General features: G+C 44.6%; 1 protein-coding gene across 1 annotated transcript in view; it reads right to left on the reverse strand.

Moving 5' to 3' along the window:
- Positions 1-768: 768 nt before the first annotated feature.
- Fam3b (FAM3 metabolism regulating signaling molecule B) overlaps positions 769-19053 on the reverse strand; it is a 32874-nt gene continuing 14589 nt past the window's right edge. Inside the window, exons 3-8 of the mRNA XM_036203129.1 lie at positions 12046-12169; positions 8560-8618; positions 6864-6914; positions 6230-6317; positions 4714-4846; positions 769-1019 (exon numbers count right to left, since the gene is read on the reverse strand). Coding sequence (XP_036059022.1) covers positions 930-1019; positions 4714-4846; positions 6230-6317; positions 6864-6914; positions 8560-8618; positions 12046-12169 — 545 coding nt within the window. The 3' untranslated portion in view covers positions 769-929. The remainder of the gene's footprint in view (positions 1020-4713; positions 4847-6229; positions 6318-6863; positions 6915-8559; positions 8619-12045; positions 12170-19053) is intronic.

Here is a 19053-nt window from a genome sequence, read left to right on the forward strand (position 1 = left end):
CAGCTTTTTACATGATGGTTTAGGATCCAATTCAAGTTCTCACATTTGTGTAACAAGCATTTTTATCCACTACGTCATTTTCCAGGTCTGGGTGCCTGGTTTTGAAGTCATTCTGCTGATGTTTGAAACCCTTTATCCTGAGTCCCTTACTTGGAACTGAGATCCCATTGGCCAGAGAAGCAATCACATTGGCATGCTTAGTGCCAGTCATAGTGGCTTCTCTGGTGGCTAGGCACAGAAAGGAGCTCTGAGCAGATTCTAGTTAGTGTCATCTGTCCTAGAGACTTCATTCTTAGTTTGTCCACTCTTGCCATCCTACTGACTGCATCTTAGAAAGGAGTCCTTCAGAGTCTCAGCTAGATGCTGTCCTCCTGAGAGCAGATTCATGGCCAAGGCACAGTGCCAGCCTCCCTCCTTGCCAACTAGTGCCTTGCACAGAGGTAGAGCTGATAGCAAATAAACCCATCCCTACGGGAAGTTTAAGAGCCAAATGTGAGGTGATCAAGGATGTCAACTAAGGCCTCATTCATTCCCTAGAAGATTAGTGTTGGGGACAAGGGTGTTCGGAGGGACTGTGGAATAAAGGAACTCTGAAGAGCTGTAGGGACCACACAGTGGCCTGACTTAGACATGAGTACAAACTGCTCAGTAGCCAGCAAACAGTTTTGCTTCTTTCCACTCTCCACTCAGTGTTTCCCCATAATAACTCCCTTCTGCTTGCTTTCCTGGCTTAACAATACCCCCACTGTACAAACAACAATACAATAACATCATCGGCTAAGAATCAGTGTAACTAACAATGTCTTGTTGGTTTACAACAAATTCATATCAACATTTCCCCTCAAATATGGACTTCAAGGGATCAGACTCTTGAGACATTCCAGCTGCATGTATTTTTACAAAAAACATTTATTGAGGCCCAGGCACTGCTATCCCAGCCCTTTGGGTATGCATCCTTCGATCTGGATCTCTGCTGGCCAGCCCAAATATCTGTTCTTGGATTGATCTGAGTGGTTGATCTATGTGAGGAGAGGAAAAGAATGACATTTATCCACTAATCTCATAAAAAAATAAAAACTACTGTATGTGTCTGTTGTGAGCAGAAGTCTCACATAAGAAGTTATAGTGGCATTTTCTCCAACCCAGGTTGAGGTCAGAATTCTTCTCAACACCCCTTTCCTTCTTCCATCCATTCTGTCATTTCTTCTTTGCTTTCTTCCTGGCTGTCCTCCTTCCACACCTTCCTCCTCCCTTCCTTCCTTTTCTTTCTTCAATTTCTTTGGTTAAAGAGTATCTTATTCTGTAGTCCAGGCTAGCCTGGAACTCACAGTGATCCTCCTGCCTCAGCCTTCCAAGTACTGAGATTACAGGTCCGAACTACCACATACCAGCCTCAATAGTATTTAAATGCAGCTCTAGAACTTTCCCAAAGGATGAGACTCTTTGGCTTAGTGGAGTGGCTAGAAGCCTGCTAGAAGCAGCTACTGAAATAAGAACTGGGCTCTGGATTCTATTTAATTTTGATCCACTTACATGTACATTTGGTGAGTGTTGCTGTGGGGACAGCACATCGGTATAGCTGTTGCCTGTGGGAACAGGACCATGGAGTCCAGACCCCACACATGCAGTTTTCAGAGTGCATTAGTACTTGTTACTCAGTAAGTATGTGTTCATATTGGAGTGGGCATTATGACTCTATATTTTCAATTCTTTCACAGCCTAGTGCCTTTTCTCACACCAGTGTTACTGAGATGTAATTCACATACCATTAGACTCACCTGCTGAAGTTGAGTTTCAGCAACTTAACTGTTTTTAGCACATTCCTAGCCTGTGCAACTGCTACTACAATCAACAAGACATTGTCATTATCGGAATGAGGAGTCACATACTCTGCAGCAGTCATGCTATCCTTTCCTCACCCCAAGTAACCACTAACCTACTTCCTGTCCCTTCAGATCTGCTTATTCCAGAAATTTTATATAACAATGAATCATACAACATGTAATTTCTGCTTTCTGTGTTACTAACCATAACATTTTCAGGAACCTTCAATGTAACTGTTCATGTCAGGGTTTCAGTTCTATACATGGCTGAAGAGTGTTTGCTTCTACAGCTACCCCATGTTGACACTGACCTCTTTTTTTGTTTGTTTGTTTTTGTTTTTGTTTTTTGAGACAGGGTTTCTCTGTGTAGCTTTGGAGCCTTTCCCGAAACTCACTCAGTAGCCCAGGCTGGCCTTGAACTCACAGAGATCCACCTGCCTCTGCCTCACGAGTGCTGGGATTAAAGGTGTGTGCCACCACTGCCCGGCTGACACTGACCTCTTGATGGGAAGAAGAGCACTGTGTGTAAATGTGTGCCCTGGGTCCTGAGTGAAGGCATGCTTTCACTCTTGGAAGTACCCCTACAAGGAAGCTTGCTAGGCTAAGGGCAAACTGCCTCTTTAATTTTGAAGAAACTACCAGAATGTTCCTCAAGGAGTTTACATCATTTTGTATCTCTCCCAGCCATGTGAGAATTCTAATTTTTCTACACTCTCTTCCACACTTACCTGTCTTGCTACAAGTTATGATTACAACCACCATAGTGAGCCTGTGGCTCCATTTCACCGTGATCTGATGACTCAGGCTACTAAGCATCTTTCCTCAAGTGTATCATCAGTCTGTGAGCACATCTTCTTTGAGGAAGCATCTGTTCAGAAGTTTTGGCCATTTTTCAATTGGGTTATCTTTTTAATCACTGAGTTGTAAGAGTTCTTTATACACGTTGTACACAAGTCTGTTATTTGCAAACATTTTCTCCTAGAATTGCTCTGTTAATTTTCTTCTCACTTTGTTGTTATTTGAGACAGGATCTCAAGTAGCCCAGGCTGGCTTTGAACTCCTGACTGTCCTACCTTCACCTCCCAAGAATTGAAATGACAGGCATGTGCCACCCTGTCTTGCTTCTTTCTTTCTTCATGTTCTGCGCAACAGAAAACTTTGTAATTGTGAAACTGAAACATTTTATCTTTCCTTTGCTGTAGCTCTGCACTCTTCCTGAAGCATCTGCTTAGCCCAGGATGACAGATTTCTGCCCCTCTTGCCATCCTGCTGAAAGAGCTGACAGTTTTATCTCTGCCACATTTGTTTGGTCAGTTCTGCATTGCTGTATATGTTCTGTGGCAGGGATCCAAATCCATCTTCTCCTTATTTGCTATTTGGTTTTCCCTGAACACTTTATTGAAGAAACTATTTACCCCTGAGGAGATGGTCTTGGCTCACTAGATGAAATCATCTGGTCAGGTATGAGGGAACCCTTGCAATCTCTGGAACCTGCTCTACTCACCCAATCTATGTCTGTCCTCCCAGAGTGCCATGCTGTTCTGATAACTGTAGCTTTGGAGTAGGTTTGAAATTAGGAGACCTAAGTCTTCTTCCTGGAGCTTGCTTTGGTGTGTCTTTATCCTTTTTCCACTGGTGAGAATCTGATGCACAGAGAGGTAAAGCAGCTTGCCCAGGGCCACACAGCCCAGGAGATGTCTGTCTGTGCATTTGGGTGAAGGGAATCCTGAGTTCACTCTGAGTAAACCCCAGAATCCAAGGCAATCCTCCCCACCACACAGCTGCAGGGTAGATTTACAGGGAAACTGTAGCCTGTTCAAAACCACATGTGTCCCCAACAAACCTAGCCCTGAGGCCCAGTCCCTCATCTCACACCTGCCTTCCCTCAATCCCTGTGAATCTAGGGAGCTGACAGGCAGAGCTTTCTCCCTTTGAAGGTGACTGTGAAGCCTCCACTGTCCACTGGTATTCAGACACAGAAGGATAAGAAGTGCCCTCTCTGCAGGGCTGGCTTTCTGTGGGCAGGGTAACTGAGTCACAGTGAAAACATGCTTTGATTGGCCATGGCCTCCAGGTTCCTCAGTTTCAGAGCTGGGGACATCCAGAAGGTCCAGGATATCTGAATCTAGGAGCAGTGGCCTGGGTGTCACCCCCTCCTCCCAGGAGAGGCCATGACAACTAGAGGAGGTCCAGCTGCTCCTGGCTGCCACTGTCTTCTTTAAACCATGATTCCAGGCAATTGGAGCAAAGTCTCAAGCTGAATCAGATGTGACCTGGTGTGACCATGGAGACAGGTCTAGCTAAGTGGAAAGATGGCCTATCAGAGCTGTGGGCCTTCATGGTGAACTCATCTCCTCTTCAGACTCATTCATATCTGTTGAAAAGGGCCAGGGTGATGGTCCCTGGAGGCATGGAACTCACACAGCTACGCAGCACCACCCATGAGCTAGGTGCTCACAGGAGACAAGGTGCTAAGTCAGAACCTCACTCTCTTCCTCCTTTGTTTTCATCCTTGATAAATGGAGACCTCAAGTCCCAGGAGACTCCTCAAAGGAAGACAATCAGCCAAAGTCTTTCTGTCCAGTGCATATTTGGCATCTCCATATTGGAAATGGTTCATCTATATTGACCTCAGGCAGTCCCCTCGGCCACCATCCATGGTGTGATTGCTGTCCCCGGAGGAGGGACTAAAGAAGGCTAGCCTCCTGCCCAAACAGAGCAATTACCACCAGGAACTGGAACCGATTTGCATTCTGTAGTGAGACCAGAGGAGTCTAGGATGGAACATGGAACTTAGGGGAGAGGCTAACCAATGCTCTGTACGTGAGTGACTGCCAATGGGACAGTTTCACATACCACAGCCTGGGAAGAAACGGGGAAAACCACTCACTTTTTCTCTCTCCATTTCTGGAGGGAGCTCAAAGCCCTTTGCTGCAACAAACACCCAGCTTGACCTGAACTTCATGTTCTTGATTTCTTTGCTTCCAAGGGCTTCTATAGCGTCCTTTGCTCCAGCCTTCAGTCTGGGGCAAAAGAGAAAGCATGAGAAGGCCTCCTGTGAAGGGGTTTGAGGGTGTGTAAGAGTGTGTAAGTGTTGGGTGTGTACGTGTGAATGTAAGTGTGTGAGTGTGGATGAGTGTGAGTGTAAGAGTGTGTGTGTGAGTGTGTGTGCGTGTGTGAATGTAAATGTGTGTGGATGAGTGTGAGTGTAAGAGTGTGTAAGTGTGTGTGTGTGCGTGTGCATGTGTGTGTATGTGTGAATGTGAGTGTGGATGAGTGTGAGTGTAAGAGTGTGTAAGTGTATGAGTATGTGTGTGCGCGCGCACGCGTGTGTGTGTGTGTGCGTGTGCGTGCATGCGTGCGTGTGTGCATGCGTGCGTGCGCGTGTGCGTGCGTGCGTGTGTGTGAATGTGAGTGTGGATGAGTGTGAGTGTAAGAGTGTGTAAGTGTATGAGTGTGTGTGTGTGTGCGCGCACGCGTGTGTGTGTGTGTGTGCGCGCGCGCGCACGCGTGTGTGTGTGTGTGTGTGTGTGTGTGCGCGCGTGCGTGTGTGTGTGTGTGTGTGTGTGTGTGTGTGTGTGTGTGTTTGGCTATCTGGTTGTCTGGCTGTCCTGGCTGTGTCCCATTGCTTGTCCTGAATGGAGGTGAAACTGGCCTGACTCACTACTGCCCAGGGTTCACCTCTAGCACAGCATGTGCTAGTGGACCATGTGACCCTACTAGTGGGCATGCGGCCACATCTGGGAGCCCTCTGCACTTCACTGGAGCCCAGTAACCTTACAGTTATGAAAGGTCACAATGTTCCACTATTCTGTCGTATCCTCCCACTCAGCAGCTACATTCCCGTCCCTGTGGCCCTCCTACTTCCATATAGTAAGGCCAGAACAAGCAGCTGGAAGATGAATGCAGATATTAAGAGTTTCCTTTTCAATGCTCCAAAAGGTTAGCTGAGAGAGTAGAAGGGTGCAGAAGGAGAGAAGCAAGAGGTCCAGGTGCTCCTAAGCAAATGCACTTCCCAAACAAGGAGCTCTGCATCTCCACAAGCTCTTTGAACTAGTGGGATGCACTTGGAGAGTCAATGACTTACATAAGTACTCCTAGTAACAATGGTGTGTGCGCACGCACGCATAGGCATTGAGTGTGAGCATGTGAATGAGAGTGTACACAGCATGTGTGCGTGTGTGTGTGTGTGTGTGTGTGTGTGTGTGTGTGTGTGTGTGTGTGTGCATGAATGAAATGTGTCCTAGTGCAGATGTGGGAGTGGTTTCTGGCATTTATCACAGCATTTCTTCCTTCCCTTCCCTTGGAGAAGTATCTCAATCCTTGGGCTCTGCAGGACCCAGGGGCCTTTTGCCCTCCTCCTGACTGGCTGCTCTTGTCACATAGAAATAACTGCATACACTCACCTGGAACTCCCATCATCATGGGTTACCATGAATAGCAGGGATTTTGAAGGGGCGCTCTGAATGAACTTGGCCATTGGCCCAGAGTTATCTGTAGAGTCAAAGCCAGACAGTAGTTCAGGGTCTTCTCAGTGAATGAGGTTCCCACCCTAGCTGTGGGTTTCCTTTCCCCTCTACTGTCTACCCACTCTGAATCCCCTGCTTCCTAGACTGGTCTCAGGGGCACAATCATGCTTGGCTACTTCCTCAGGAGTGATGTTAGAGGTCCTACGGGAATTGATCTTGGAGAAGCCCTGTGGACATCGACAACTTGTAGCAGGTGCTCAGGGTATAACAAACATAAGTCCAAAGATAGAACAAGGCTAGCCACACAGAGTGGAGATCCCTGAATAAATTAAACTCTGAAGCTGTAGTTAGCAAAACCTGCCACAAACCCCAGCTTCTGCAAGCACCCATCAACCACCTCTGCCATTAGAGACAAGAGGTCAGTCCCCAAAGGTGATGCCCTAGAGTATGGGACAGAATTGCAACAGAACCTACATACAATAAACACCAGTCAAAAACTCTCTGCTCTATTTCCTCACAGGGGTCTACATAGTCCAGTTTTCATCTTAATCAGAAAAGATTTTTTTCTTACCACCTTCATACATGTCAAAGTACTTTGCTGTTATCACCTTTCCAGTCTCATCTGAAAGCAGAAGAAATGGCTTTAAGGGAGAGCTCGTGGGACCTGGATCTGCTGGTAGCCCTAGCACCAAGTGACTGGAAGAAATAGGACCAGAGTGGTCTCCAGCCTGGAGAGGGGCTGTGTGGTGGGATTATTCTTCCCAATCCTGGCCAGAGCGACTCCATCTTGTTGTCATCTGTGTGCTAACATGCAGCAAAACAGGCTGTCCTTCCCATGGGCTGCATGCCATCTTTCCACATGGTCAGACAGTGTTTGCTGAAACCAGAACCCCTGATAAAGAGCAAGGTCAGAGCACACAGAGACATGGATCCCCTGCTTCTTCAACACTAGGTGGCGCTCTGAACTAGGTTTGCTTAACTCTGTGGCCTGGGAGCCTTTACATAAAAGAGAACCTTGGTAGGCAGAGGATTTGGAAGTGGCTATGGCAAGGCTGTCTGTGAGTCATTCCGGTTCTAGTGAACAACTCTAATAAATTAATTTATGATCACCAGGCTAGACCTGTTGGACTCCTTGTCTGGCCCATCTGCTCCTTCCTTGTTTGGGAGTGAATAGAAGTTTCTTTTACTTCTCCGGGGAATTCTTGTAGCAATAGTCTGGTCTCCAAGGAGCATCTCCATCAGGGAAGGAGATGCCTGGCCACTTCTCTAGGACTCTCTCATCTGTGTCAGTCACAGGATTTTAATGCTCCTCTTCTTCCTCTCTGAACCATCAAAAGACCCCAGACCTTTCCACTTCACACTAGTGTCCAGGGGCATTATCTGACTGAGGGTGGTTTGTCCTGCCCCACAGCCCTGCCATCACCGACCCTGTAGTTGGCTGGTTCCTGCATGACCCCTGTTCTCTAACCTGCTGTGGTTCTTATTACAAGGGACCTCTAAAAACACCCAGATCCCAGAGGAGGCTGATGCACCTGCACAGGTTCCCACAGCCCTGATAGAACTGGTCAGTGTTGTTACCTTTCCCCAGTCCCCAGGATCCAAGAGCAAAGGGATCCAGGGCCAGGGTCTGTGTGGATCTGAGCTTCACAATGTGTCCTCTCTACCTGCCCTCTCAATTATAAAGTCTCTTTTAGATTCAGTTTTCAGTTATTTTGTTTTTGATGGACCACAAATGGTTTTTAGAGAAGAGTTTTAAATAATTATATCATTTTAGAATTTATTACAGTGTAGACCTAGATATAGGCAAACATGTTGAAAAACTATGGTCTTGACCTGGGGAAATGGCTCAGTAGATAAAAATGCTTGCCTTGCAAGCATGAGGAACTGAGTTCAAATTCTAAGAACTCATGTAAAGCTGACACAGAACTGTGTGTCTGTAAACCCAGTGCTTGTGTAGAGATGAGAGGTGGAGAATCATGGGCCAGCTAGTCTGGTGTGTAAAACAGAGACCCAAAGGAGAGATCTCAAAGAAAGGGTGAGGTAAGGATGTACATCTGAGGTTGCTCTCTGACCTCTACATACATTGCGACACATGTGTGCCTACACGCATGTGGATATGCATGTGCATGCCCGCGCACAGACACACACACACACACACACACACACACACACACACACACACACACACACACATTTTAAAAGAAGAAACATTAAGGTCTCTATGGCAATCCTATTTCAGGTGGAATTTCCGAGAAACATGTACTTACAGTTGACGACAGCGATGTTTATCCCTCTTCCCACATTCCTCGTCTTCTCTCCTAACAGCCTAAAAAGTGAGTGAAGGTCAGTCAAAGAGCTCCTACGTGAGTTGGGTGAGCAGCCCTCCCTCAACAGGCCTTCTGTGCTCAGGACAGTGGCACCCCCTCCAGAATGCTCCCCCAAATTATTCCAGCCTTGCTCTACACACCTACAGGATTCAGACTCAGTGCCTGGGTGCCTGGAAGCTGTATTTTGTCTTAAAATCTGGACCAAAGGCCAGACAGGAAGGCTCTTCACCAAGGCTTCCCTCACCAGCCCCTGAGAAGCTATGCCTGGTCTCACAGATTTGAGGGAGGATGGCAGCTCCACTCCAGGCTGGGCTTCTTCAAGTCTCTGCTTCCTTCTCTCTCAGGACCCACAGGCTTTGCCCGCCTCCTAGTCATTCCTTTCACCCATCCACCAACTACAACCCGGCTTAGCTCCTTAATAAGCACTTTGTATTGCATCATTTAATTTCTGCTTTTCTTTTGAAGAGATTTTTATTTTAACAGGTGTATAGTTGGTACACACAAGTGCAGTGCTTGAGGGGTCAGAGATGGTATAGGATACCCTGGAGCTGGAGTAAAAGGCAACTGTGAGCTGCCAGATGTGAGTGCTGGGAACCCGAGTCAGATCCTCTGAAAGAACAGTAAGTGTTTTAACCATTAAGCCATCCTTCCAACCCATTTTTGCCTGTCAATTGAAGAAAATGAAATGTCAGTATCATATACAATTTTAATTCAATTTCTGTGCCTTAAATCCAGGAAGACTAAAGTATTTCCTAGAGATGATAATTGTCATTGGAGGTCATAGGAATAATGCATGTGTATGTATTTAGGGTGTGTGCATGTATGTGGTATGTCAGCATGTATCCACGTGTATGCACATATTTGTAAGTGTTGTGTGTAGTGTATGTACAAGTTGTATGTATGCATATTTCTTCTTGTATGCATGCATGTATTGTGTCTATGTTTGCATATGTGCAGGTGTGCACGTGTTGTATATTTACAATATGTGCATATTCTGGACCTTTGCCGAGATTAGCATCAATGCCTCAGTATAATCATAAAGAGAATCTGGAGCTTGTCTTTCATGTCACACCTATAATGTGGGCAACAGGCGCTTTAATATGCTGCCTCTGGCATGTTTAACTGAAGGCCTCCAGGAGCCATAAGGCCTAGTGCTTTCTCAGTGTTAGAGAACAGTCTATAAGTGCCCAAAAAGAGGCAAGGAAGGACTTCCGTTCTCAGTAGTAAAAAACTGGGTAGCCGTAACCCCCACAGGAAGCAGGAGATGAGGAGGAGCATACTTTAAAAAGATCTACTGGGAGGCAGTGGTGGTACATGCCTTTAATTCCAGAAGAGGCAGGTGGATCTCTGTGTGCTTGAGGCCAGCCTGGTCTACAAAGTGAGTCTGAGGACAGCCAGGGCTTTTACACAGAGAAACCTTGTCTTGAGAAGAACAAACAAACAAACAAATAGATCTGCTGGAATAAGAGACTCGTGAAATGTAGTCAAGAACTTCCCAAGCCAACACCTGACTGATGACAGATATTGCAAGGGTAAGTCTAACATTGAACGAGATCTTTGCTCTTGCAGGAACATTCACAGATCAACAGAAGGAAGCCTGGGGAAGACAGCAGCACTTCTAACAGCCATGCAGGCCTTAGGGACAAAAGTCTGAAGGCAAATTGAGGGCCACATAAATCTCTCAGATCTTATTGAGTTAGAGTCACAAAGGGCTGGATGAAGAAGACAGAAACTAGAATAGGTTTGGCCTTTAGCCCAAACTTTGTTGAACTAGGTAACCCAGAAAATGGTGACATTTAAAATGTGTTCCAGAACCTGACCATAGCTCCAGGTTCTATGAACAGCAAATGAGAAAAGAAGACAGAAACTCCCACCTTGCTGTGCTTCAGTTGTGACTGAGGAATGTCCCCTGCCAGTTCCGTATTGGGAGCTTAGTCCCAGCAGGGTGACACTGAGTTGCTGTAAGAGGCTGTGGAAACCCCTGGAGGGGAGCCAACTATTCTCAGAGGGACAAAGTTCTTAAAGTATGTTAATTCCACAAAGAACAATTTATTTTAAAAGGGAAAACCTGACTTGCTTCTGACCAGGCAATGTCTGTGTCTATTCTAGCTATTGTGAATACACTTGCTAAGAGGCAGGGCCATGCTCTTAGACTTCCTGAGTAGGAGACAGAGTTCTTTTCTACACAAGCCATCCAGCTTCTGGTATTCACTATGTGATGGTAAATTGATTAGTGTGTGCCTCTTGCTGCTATTTTTAAAGGAATTCTCAGAGGTACTGCCTGGCACAATCTCAGAAGAAGCTTAACACACGAAGAAAGAAGTCAACGAAAGAGCCAAAGGAGCCGGCAGAACACTGCAGACTACAGTGGCACACTCACACCCTCCAGCCAGCTGAACTTCCAGATAACAGCACTCAATGCATTCTGAAAGGACGGGAAAAACAGAAATTTTCAATCAGAAGTCAAAAAAATTGACAGGCTCCCCTGGGAAAAAAAGGAAGAGCAGCAGTCAATGGCTGGGTTTAAGGACAGATTAGACACAGAAGAGACAAGTGGTGACGTGAAAAACAGTTCCATCTACAGGAAAGCATACAGAGGGAAATGTGACAGATGGAAAGTGGACTGCAGGGTATCGGGAATAGAGTAATGAGGTTCAGTAGAAAGCAGGGAGCTGAGCAGCAGCGTTCATTGCTCTCTAAGTGACAGAATATGACTTGTTCAGGGCCTGGCCCTATGACTACCATACTGCACTCAAACTGTGTGCCAGCATAAATCCTTTCTCATGTGAGTTGCTTTTGTTCAAGTATTTTATCATGGCAAAGGGGAAATTATTCAGACACAATGAGGATATTGAAATATGCTTACTTAAGAAGCCCCAAATATCTAAATAAGACAAAGCAAGACACACCAGGGTACAAATGCTGAGACTAGAGATAAGTAAAAATATCTTTAAAAAGCAATCTGAAAAGCACTGAGCACATCAAGATCCAGGTTTGAGGTTCCACCTTGCACCCCATAAAGAAACTATCTCTCTAGAGATGTGCAGGCTTCATCTGTGAGGATGGGTATCACCTGGGTACTGAGCAGAGATGTGCTCAGAACTGCTAGGACCCTCTCCAGAGAAGAGGTGACTTGTAGAGCCCTGTGCTTCTACTAAGTCTTTGTAGTTGAAGTTTTTTCACAAAGAAAAGTCCATGCCTGGATGGCTTCACAGGTGGAACTACCATCAAAAGAGATCATGAAAATCCGACCACAAACAGCTCTTAGAGACACCCATTACCCCTCCCTGGGGACACAGTGGGCGTTTTGACTCCCACTCCTCATTTTCAGCCTTGTCAGGGGTCAGGAACATGAAAGTGCAGCCTCAGAGGGAAGAGAGGGGACACAGCCAAGCAGACTCTTGTCTTCTTACACACAGTACTTACAGCTCATCCTCAAAGCAGATCTTGGCATACTTGTCTCGACCACCACCACTGAGTAGCCGGTAGGCATAGGTGTTAGGAGGACACGGTGCCCAGTGGTCACATTTTTGCCTTTTGGGGGTTGGTGCTGTAAAGACAAAAACGAGACAATCATAATTGCTTCTCAGAGGTGACTGCTGTGTGGCCGCCAGTACCAACAGCTCTTATTCCAGGACCAGCTCCCAGTGTGGTGAGGGAAACTCTAGAAGCAAGTTGGCAACTGTGTTTGGATCCTGAGAATGCTTCTCAAGATGCATGGTTGATATAACTTGGTTTTGTCTTCTGGTAACAGTCGCAGATAGTGAGCATGAGTAGCCATTTCAGAGGTTTTAGGATTGCTGCCCACAGCTGCTAACTCACAACACAATGAACACTGGTGGACACAAGCTTTCAGGTCACAGCAGACATGAACTACACTTCAGGCCATTTGACCCTAGAAGATGTACACAGCAGGTCCATCCCACAGCAAAAGAATATATGCTTCTCCAGCATACACAGAACATTTCCATACTTGACCTTTGCCAAAATACCTAGAAGCAACTAGAACATTCTCCAATGAAGAGCTTGTGTTAGGGAATAAATAAGACTCATCAAACTTAAGATTGAAAGAATATTCTTGGGGTTCAAAGTTAAGGGTACTGGTTGCTCTTGCAGAGAACTAGGGTTCGATTCCCAGCACCCATATCTGTAACTCCAGTTCCAGGGATCCAATGCTCTTTTCTGTCTCCACAGGCACTGTATCCACTCAGTGTATTGACATTTATACAGGCAAAATACCCACACACAAAGTTTGTTTTTTATTTATGTATTTATTTATAGTATTAGTATTGTTTAGGGGGTTTTGTTTTGTGATTTTGTTGTTGTTTTCTCAAAACAGGGTTTCTCTATGTAGCCCTGGCTATCCTGGAACTCACTCTGTAGATCAGGCTGGCCTTGAACTCAGAGATCTGCCTGTCTCTGACTCCTGAGTGCTGGGATTAAAGGTGTGAGCCACCATTGCTCCACTTGTTTTGTTTGTCATTTGTTTATTTGTTTTTGATACAGGGTCTCACTATGCAGCTCTGGCTGTCCTGGAATTCACTATGGAGACCTGACTGGCTTCAAACTCACTGAGATCCACCTGTCTCTGCCTCTTGAGTGCTGGGATTAAAGCTGTGTGCCACCACACTGGCTATTTTTTTTTTTTTTTAATCTTTTAAATGCTTTCTGAAAACATGATGGTGAAATGAGAAATGAGGATTTTCAGAAGCTGTGGAAACACACAGAAGCTAAACAACAGGGTTCTGAGCAATCAGTGGGTCAAAGGAGAAAATCTAAAATATATTAATAGGACATTGTGCCTCAGAACTTGGGAGGCTGAGGCAAGAGCACAGCTCTGAGTTCAAAGCCAGCCTGTGCTATGGATTGTGACTGCCTCAATCCTGACACAATGGACACAAAACAAATAGATACTAAAATGTATGGAATCCAGCAAAAGTCATTTAAAAAGCTATGTTTACAGCAATACTCACCCACATCGGAGAAGAGGAACGCTCTCTGATAAACACCCTAACAAGGAGAAAACCAAAGCCTGAGGTAGGAGAGAACTAAGATGGAGTTGAACAGAAATGTGTAAGATAGAGAAGACTAAGGAGAAACAGAAAGTCACTGGAGCAAAGACTCATCTTATGAAAAAAATCAGCAAAACTGGCATATCTGAAGCTAGATTTAAAAGAGAGAGAGAGAAGATTCAAATAAGTTTGTGTATGAAAGAAGAGGAATTTTAATGCCACAGGACAGAAGGACAGAGGATGTTACTCAGATGAACAATCCTCACAGCACAAACTGGGTAGCCCTAGAAACATTCCATACATTCTTACAACCTACCAAGACCAAATCATGAAGAAACACAGAACCAAACAGTCAGTTACAAATAGAGGCTGAAACAGTAATAAAACACCCATCATCAAACAAAAGCCCAGGGCCAGGTAGCTCTACTCCTGACTTCTACCAGACATTTAAAGATGACCCAATACATCAATCCTTCTCAAACTCTTCAAAAAAACCCATCACAGGAGGTCAGCATTATCCTGACACCAAAGCCAGACAAGGACACTGCCAGGAAATAAAATTACAATGCAAGTTCTCTGATGACCATAGACACAAAAATCCTTCCCCAAACACTGAGAGACCAAATGCAGTAGCACACTCAAGTGTCACTCATCACAACAAAATGGGGTCTTTCCTTGGTTTTCAAGGATGGTTCAACACATGCAGATCAGTAAACATGAGACCACAAAGACTGAAAGAAGGGTAAAGGGCTCACTGGGGTATCAGTAGATAAGGAGAGAGGGAAACAAGATAAAATCTAATATTTTATGATGAAACTCTCAATGGATTAAATATAGAAGGGCTCAACATAGTGCTGTAGGACTTTTTCTCTGAAACTAGGAACAAGTTAAGGCACTCTGTCTCACCACATCTATTGAATGCAGTGCTAGAAGCTCCTGCCAGAGTAGTTACCAAAGAAAAAGAAGCATCAAAATAAGACAGGAAGTTCTATAGTTTGTTTGCTATGGGAATCATCCAAAACAGAGGGTACTTGACTCCATGAAACACTTAGAATTGACAAATTCAGTAAAGTTTCAGGACACACACACACACATACACACACACACACACACACACACACATAAACATATACACACATACATACACACATTCACACATAAACATATACACACATAAACATATACACACACACACATACACACATTCACACATAAACATATACACACACAGACACACATACACTCACACATAAACATATACACACACATACACACACATACATACACACACATACACACATACAAATAGTACTAATAGTTCTGTACACTCACAATAAACTATCCAAAAGAAACGGAGGGAAAAATCTAATTTATAATTGCTATAAAACAGTAAAATACTTGGGAATGAATTCAACCAAGTAAGTAGATGCCCTGTATGTTTTAAACTATAAAACAGGAACAACAGAAGATAATTTCAAGTAGCATCGGCTGTTTGTAAATTAGAATAATAATTATTCTGAAAATATTCATACTTCCCAAAGTGACCCACAGATGGAAAATCCAATGTTATTCTTCACAGGAATAGAGTATATATGGAGGCTGACAAGATGCTCAGTGGGAATGGGTACCTACTGTCAAACCCGGGCTCAGTCCCTGGAAACACATGGTATAAGGTAAGAACTGATTCCCTTAAGTTTTTCTCTGCCCTCCACACAAGGGCTGCTGTGACACACACACACACACACACACACACACACACACACACACACACACACACACAGTTAATCAGTAAAAATGAAAGAAAAACAGTTTTATATGGAACCACAAAAGATCTTTAGCAGCCAAAGCAATCTAGAAGTGGTATTCTACCTGATTTTAAACCGCATTACAAAGCTTAATCATCAAAACAGCTTGGTAGTGTCATTAAAACAAACATATCGACTAATGGAACAGAAGAGAGAGCACAGAAACAAACCCCTACATTCAGTCTTTCATTTTTTGGCAGAGAGGCTCAGTGGTAGAGTGCTTGCCTAGCAAGCGCAAGGCCCTGGGTTTGGTCCTCAGCTCTGGGGGGTGGATTGGGGGGGGGGTGGGAAAACAGAAACTGTGCCAGGTGGTTGTGGTACACACCTTTAATCCCAGCACTCAGGAGGCAGAGGCAAGTGGATCTTGGTGAGCTCCAGGACAGCCAGAGATACACAGAGAAACCTGTCACAGGAAAAAAAAAAAAAAAAAAGAGCAAAGAAAGAACAGGAAATAGTTCTGGGCCAGGCATCAGATACAGGCTAAGGCTCAAAGTACATAAGGAACTCCAGCAGTTCAATGATAGGTTTCAAACCTGATTATAAAATGGGCAAAGGGGTGTCTAAGATGAGACCCAAATCCCATACTGCATATTTCTGGGTGTTTTGTTTCTAAAGGTGATGAAGTAAGTCAGTGTGTTAATACTATTCAGCCTTAAAAAGACAATCTTGTCACTTTGGGAAAACTGGATGACATCCTGCCAAACAAAATAAGCCAAGCATAGAAAGACAAATACCACAAAACCTCACTCACATGTGGAACGTAAAGAAGTTAAACTCAAAAGATACAGAGCAGAATAGTGGACATCTGAGACTGGGCAGATTAAAGAGTGTGGGAGGAAAATTGGAAGGGCTTTGTTAAGAATGCATGTGAGGTAGATGAGATCTGAGATTGTTTGATCAAGAAATTTGCCATGAGATGTGGCTAATAACACATTGCATTATATACTTGAAAACTGTTACAGAAGCCACCTTCAAGTATCCTTAATACACAAAACAGCTTCTAGCCAAAAGCCTTGCTGCTGAGCTCCAGTCAGACACCCCACCGTGTCTGCACAGACCAGAATGTCACACTGTACCCACATGTACATACAGACTTGACTCTTGGATTTTAAAGTTAATTGGTCTATCGAAAGCAGACATTCAGGCCAGCGAAAGGACTCAGCAGGAAAAGGCACTTGGTGCCAGGCTTGAGGACTTGAGGTTGACTCCCCAGAACCTGTTGGAAAGACAGAACCAACTCTGACCTCCACACCTGTGCTGCAGCACATACATATGTGTGCATGAGGGTAATACTTCTTTTAAAAAGATAAAAATGATGGTGTAAACAGCTTTATCCCTGGAAGAACCTGCTGGTTCAGGTCAAAGTTCAGAGAGCTGCCAGGATATCCAGCACACTGTTGTGTCTCTGATGGACATGGCTCCAGACATGGCTTATTGGGGACCACAGTCCTCTGTCCTCAGAAGGAAAAAATGGAAGAGATGGCTTTCTCTCCTTCAGGCTTCTCTGGGCTCCTCTTTGCCTGCCCTCTGTCTCCTTGGCCCAGTCCAGCCTCACACCAGCATCCCCTGGGATGTCTCTTTATTGTATTTCGTTAACTCTAGCTTACAATTTCCTTATTAAAAACTTCTCCTGGGAAGCATATATCTTGTGTTCATGTCCAGTCACTGCAACACCTCCACAGGGGACAGTGCTGGTAGCTGCTCTGTCAACATCTGTTGAAGGCATAAGCATCTGTTAGGCTGATCTGTGTGTACATGAGCATGTGAGTTCAGAGACATGAGAGTCTGCCTACCCTGGGAAAGCACCAGGGGTGGAGGAGAGGTACAGATTAGCAGTATAGCAGAACAAGCTGGAGCACCCATGTAAAGAGAATGAAGAGAATGACAGGAGACCCTAGGAGCAAAGACAGCACCCAGTCAGTGTCGGCTAATTCCCTTCCTACAGATTCAGATTATTTAGAAAAAAAAAATCCCTAAATTTTCATTCTTGAGGAGGAATCTTGACTATTCTACCTTTACCACCATTTCCTTCTGGACTTTTCCATGCACTCAAAAGGCATCTGCAAAGTTGGGATATGAGTGAAACATATTTAAACATCATGCTGTGTTAATCTTAAGTTTCACGTACAATACTTAATGTGGTTCTTGTCAAGCTCTAGACAGCCAACTTTAAATCAATTATTAGACTCTTAATACAAAAAGGTGCCATATATGCATTACCTTTCCATATTTCTAGTTAATTTTAACATTCCACATCGTGTTTAACAATTTAAGGAGAGTGAGAGAGAGAGAGAGAGAGAGAGAGAGAGAGAGAGAGATGCATATCTGTGAGTGTGCCAGTAAACACACACACATGCAAAGCAGAGGCCAGTGGGGGAGGGTGCCACAGTGCTGTTTGCTTTATTCCTTTAAGACAGGGGTCCCATACAGGACCAGAAGCTTGCTGCTCTGGCAGAACTAGGTGGCCAATAAGTTTTTGGGATCCACCTGTCTCTGCAATGCTGTGGCTACAAACATGCCCAGCTGTGCTCAGCTTTTAATGTTGGTACTGGAGATTTGAACTCAGGCCCTCATGTTTGCATAACAAGTACCTTCACCACTGAGCCATGTTCCCAGTCCCTAGTTAACAATCTTTAAAATTTAATAATGATACTCATTCCTTGGATATTCACCTGAAAATGCAATGAACAGAATATCTTCCTTCCCCCTTTCTCTACCCTTCCTTATTTATTTATTTGTTTATGTTTTTTTTTTTTTTTTTTCTTTTTTTTTTTTCGAGACAGGGTTTCTCTATGTAACAGCTCTGGTTGTCCTGGAACTCACTCTGTAGACCAGGCTGGCCTCAAACTCATAGAGATCTGCCTGCCTCTGCCTCCTGAGTGCTGGGATTAAAGGCGTGCAGCACCACCACCCAGCTAATATCTTTAAATGCAATAAACACTGTCTTTTGTTTTGTTTTGTTTTTATTTATTTATTATTTTTTTTTGGTTTTTCGAGACAGGGTTTCTCTGTGTAGCTTTGCAACTTTCCTGGATCTCACTTGGTAGCCCAGGCTGGCCTCGAACTCACAGAGATCCGCCTGCCTCTGCCTCTTAAGTGCTGTGATTAAAGGCATGTGCTACCACTGCCCAGCTCTAACACTGTTTAAAAGTGGGTGCTTCCTGGTTTCCAATTTTGCAAACATATGTCTATAAACTCAGTTTAGAGAGATGATTCCTCAGATGGGAACATGTTCTCCCTTTAGCACAGTGACGGTTCTCTTATTCAGCAGGTGTGCCTGCTTCCCTGTGGACAATGCTAACACACCTGGCCTATTCTTCTTGCCCTCCTGAAAGCCTTGTAGCCAGAGTACTAGTTACAGAGTCTCCTCCACTGGCTGTGAAGTGGGCATGAGCCCATGCATGAACATTATGTATACCCACAAATATTCTGACATTACCCTGCAAGGGGAACTCTGATCTTAATGGTTGTTCAAAGAGAAGCCCTGTGGTGTGCTGGGTATTGTGTTCCCTGAAATATTGTGTGTTCCCCAAAATAAACATATCTGGGGTCAGAGAGCAGACAGCCACTAGAACAAAGCCAAAAATGGTGGCTAGAAAATGGGTCAGAGCAAGCCA

Source organism: Onychomys torridus, chromosome 12 (genome assembly GCF_903995425.1).
Source record: "Onychomys torridus chromosome 12, mOncTor1.1, whole genome shotgun sequence".
In the NCBI taxonomy this organism is placed as follows: domain Eukaryota; kingdom Metazoa; phylum Chordata; class Mammalia; order Rodentia; family Cricetidae; genus Onychomys; species Onychomys torridus.